The sequence below is a fragment of the Nansenia antarctica genome (genome assembly GCF_963989245.1).
Source record: "Nansenia antarctica genome assembly, chromosome: 2".
Taxonomy (NCBI): Eukaryota; Metazoa; Chordata; class Actinopteri; order Argentiniformes; family Microstomatidae; genus Nansenia; species Nansenia antarctica.
This window is the reverse complement of record NC_137675.1, coordinates 78,844,891-78,848,732: the sequence shown is the minus strand read 5'-3', so window position 1 is coordinate 78,848,732 and position 3,842 is coordinate 78,844,891. Positions and strand designations below refer to the sequence as shown.

At 48.0% G+C, this 3,842-nt stretch overlaps 1 protein-coding gene across 1 annotated transcript in view; it reads left to right on the top strand.

The window, feature by feature from the left end:
• LOC308150684 (trinucleotide repeat-containing gene 6A protein-like) overlaps nucleotides 1–3,388 on the top strand; it is a gene marked incomplete at its 5' end in the record, with an annotated part of 22,344 nt that extends 18,956 nt beyond the window's left edge. Inside the window, 4 exon segments of the mRNA XM_080523489.1 lie at nucleotides 119–337; nucleotides 790–860; nucleotides 1,050–1,189; nucleotides 1,749–3,388. Of these exon segments, the coding sequence (XP_080379615.1) occupies nucleotides 119–337; nucleotides 790–860; nucleotides 1,050–1,189; nucleotides 1,749–2,109 (791 nt within the window). The 3' untranslated portion in view covers nucleotides 2,110–3,388.
• Nucleotides 3,389–3,842: the final 454 nt, after the last annotated feature.

The following is a 3,842-nucleotide window of genomic DNA, read 5'->3' as shown; positions in this document are numbered from 1 at the left end:
TGCCAGAGGATGATACGATGGCCTAATTTTCCATAAAGAACATCTCACTCATTTCTTTTCTCTTCCCCCCTCCCTCCATGTCCTCCCTCCATGTCCTCCCTCCATGTCCTCCCTCCAGCCAGAAACAGTGAGTCTAAGTGGTCTCCAGGCTCTGTGTCCAACTCCTCTCTGGCCCACGAGCTGTGGAAGGTTCCCCTGCCCCCCAAGGGTCTCTCTGCCCCCTCCCGCCCCCCTCCAGGCCTGACAGGGCAGAAGCCCACCCCCTCCTGGGACAACGGACCCCTGCGTCTGGGTGGGTGGGGCTCCGTCGGCAGCTCCGACTCCAGATACACACCTGGTGAGACTCCTCCCGTCGCGTGTGTGTGTAGTCAGTCAGTCATGACTAAGTGTGTTTGTAGGTAACGGAAGGTTCTCTCGGGTGGGGATGTTGTCGTTAACTCTTCTCTCTCTCTCTGCCTCTCACCTTCCTTCTCTCTCTCTCTCTCTCTCTGCCTCTCACCTTCCCTCTCTCTCTCTCTCTCTCTCTCTCTCTGCCTCTCACCGTCTCTCTCTCTCTCTCTCTCTCTGCCTCTCACCTTCCCTCTCTCTCTCTCTCTCTCTCTCTCTCTCTCTCTGCCTCTCACCGTCTCTCTCTCTCTCTCTCTCTGCCTCTCACCTTCCCTCTCTCTCTCTCTCTCTCTCTCTCTCTCTCTCTGCCTCTCACCTTCTCTCTCTCTCTCTCTCTCTCTGCCTCTCACCTTCTCTCTCTCTCTCTCTCTCTCTCTCTCTCTCTCTCTCTCTCTCTCTCAGGTTCCAGTTGGGGTGACAGCAGCAGCTCAGGGAGAACCAATTGGCTCGTTCTCAAGAATCTCACACCTCAGGTAGACACACACACACACACACACTAGCATTATTACCAGTTTGCTTTACACTTTAAGGCACAATATTTACACAATATTTGTGCAACAACCCAAAAAATCAGACATGATTACAAATGATACAGATACACCATAAAGAAGGTAAAACCTGTGGATCTCTTCTTTCCCTCCCTCCCTTCCTCCCTCCTCCAGATTGACGGCTCGACCCTGCGGACTCTGTGTATGCAGCACGGCCCTCTGATCACATTCCACCTCAACCTGCCCCACGGCAACGCTGTGGTCTGCTACAGCTCCAAGGAGGAGGCCGCCAAGGCCCAGAAGAGTCTGCACATGTGAGTCACACGCACACACACACGCACACGCACATGTACTCACACACACACGCACGCATGTACACACACACACACACACACACACACACATGCACATACTCACACACACAAACACAACCATGTACTCACTCACACACACACACACACACCCACATGTACTCACTCACACACACACACACACCCACATGTACTCACACACACACACACACACACACAAACATAAACGTAAATAAATGTACTCACTCACACAAGCATGTACAAACACACATGCTCATGTTCTCACACCAACAGGCACAAGCATGTACTCACACACACATACACACAAACATGTAGTCACACACACATACACACAAACATGTACTCGCATGTACACACAAGCATGTACACCCATGCACGCAGGCAGCCACACACATATACACATGCCGAAGTACTCACTCGCAAACATACACAAGCACACGCACTCGCCCTCTCACAAAGGTGTACACACACCCTCTGTCTGTCATCCCGCTCTCACCCTCTCCTCCTTCTCATCCCCCTCTCTTTCTCTCGCTCTCCTCAGGTGCGTTTTAGGGAACACTACTATTCTGGCTGAGTTTGCGAGTGAAGAGGAAATCAACCGTTTCTTTGCACAAGGTCAGTCATTGGCTGCTGCCTCCCCAGGCTGGCAGGCCATTGGCTCCTCTCAGAGCCGCATGGGCGGAGCCATGGAGGGGTCCCACCCCTTCCCCAGCCGTGCCCCTGAGCCCAGCCAATGGAACGGCAGCGACCTCCACAGCTCCTCTCTCTGGGGCGGGCCCAACTATTCCACTAGCCTATGGGGGAGCCCCAGCGGAAACGAGGGCGGGAGGATCAGCAGCCCTTCTCCAATCAGCTCCTTCCTCCCTGTGGATCACCTGACAGGGGGCGGAGACTCCATGTGAATAAAACCTGTCACTCATACATCGGGGACCGTGTAGTGTTGAAGGCGGTAGAGAATCACCATCATCACCACAAGAGAGAAAGTCTCATATCAGAAAAAAAAAAAAGACAAAAAAAGGAAAACTATATAATAATACGAGTATGTAGAAAAAAAACGTAAAGGCACTAGTTGGACTCTCTTCTCACTTACAAATATAAAGCGGGGTGTCCCTGTGGAAAATAAGTTACCTTTTCTCACTGCACATACTGTCCACTTTTGTTTTAGCCCAAAAACATATCAGTGTGAATACTTGAATCATGCAGGCCAATTCTATAATGTGAAAAAGGCTGGGATATGCTTCCAGATAGTGCTCTTCAGACCTGAGGAAAAAAAGAAAGACAAAAAAAAAAAGAAAGAAAAAAAAAAAGCTTAAATCGAGCTCATTTTTTTGTTTATTATTCATCATGTTTATTTGAATTCCAATTCTTTTTATTTTTTATTTTTATTATTTTTTTTGCATTTGTTTGCTGACAATGTTGGAGTATGAGCTTTTTAAACTTTGCACTGAATGTGGTTTTTCTCAGTAAATAATCTGCAATATAGAGGGAGCAGCCAGTTTCCAGTAGCTGTTTACTCAAGGAGGTCCTACTGTGTATGTGTGTGTGTGCGTGTGCGCGACATGAGCGTGTGTGTATGCGACTTGAGTGTGCGTGACATGGGCGTGTGTGTATGTGCGTGCGACATGAGTGTGTGTGTGTGTGTGTGTGTGTGTGTGTGCGCTCCTCTCTGCCTTGGCACGCCTACCTTACCGCGGTGTCGTGGAGATCAAGATCAACAGAATAGAAAAAGTTAAAAACACGAAATGCTGACTTTAGGATTATTTGATGAGGATATTATAAAGACATTAAAAGTATTGCACCAATTTTGTGTTTTAAGACTAAAGAGAAAGAGCTCTGCAGTGCAAAGGACTGTAGGTAGCACAGCGCAGCGCAGCGGGCCGCAGCTGGGACTTGCAAGACCCCCCCCCCTGCTACAGCCCGGGGGGCGGATCAGCACTTTCAGAATAGGCTTTCAATGTTGTTGTTAAGGAGGGTGCCACACTGCAACCTCTTGTTTACAAGACTTAGGAGGGGAAACGTGTGTTCATTCTTCCTTTATTTTAAAAGTTAAAAAGAGAAATGAAATTAAAAAAATAAAATAAAAAAAAAAGCATAAAATGAAATAGAAAATCCTTGTGAGGGAAGAAAAAAAAGTACATACATAAAAAAAAAAAAAAACGAAAAAAAAAAAAACATTACAACTATTGAGGATGAAGACGATGCTTTGTATCTCTGGGAATTATGATCAGTGTTTTGGCCATGGCGTTGGTTATTTAACCTATTCCTCTCGTCTGCTAAATAACCAGCAATGGTTCTCAGGAAATCAAGCCAGTTTTCCCCCTGTAGAGAAACTCCTCATAGGAACCAATCCAACTTTTAGCACTGAAAACTACTTATAGGTCTGTAAGGTTTTCTCTGCCAAATAACTGCTTTAAGCTGGAGAAGCTCTACACACTGCTTTCCAATATGCTGTCTTTAACAGGTGGGGGGTGGAGGTGGGCTGTAGAATCAATGTGCTCCCTCTCCTATCTTCTCCTCCTCCTCTCCTCTCCTCCTCCTCTCCTCTCCTCCGCTCCACGGGTGTGTCTCTCGCCCAGTCGGAGCCTGTGTGCGTGTGTGTGTGTGTGTGTGTGTGTGCGCGTGCGTGCGTGCGTGT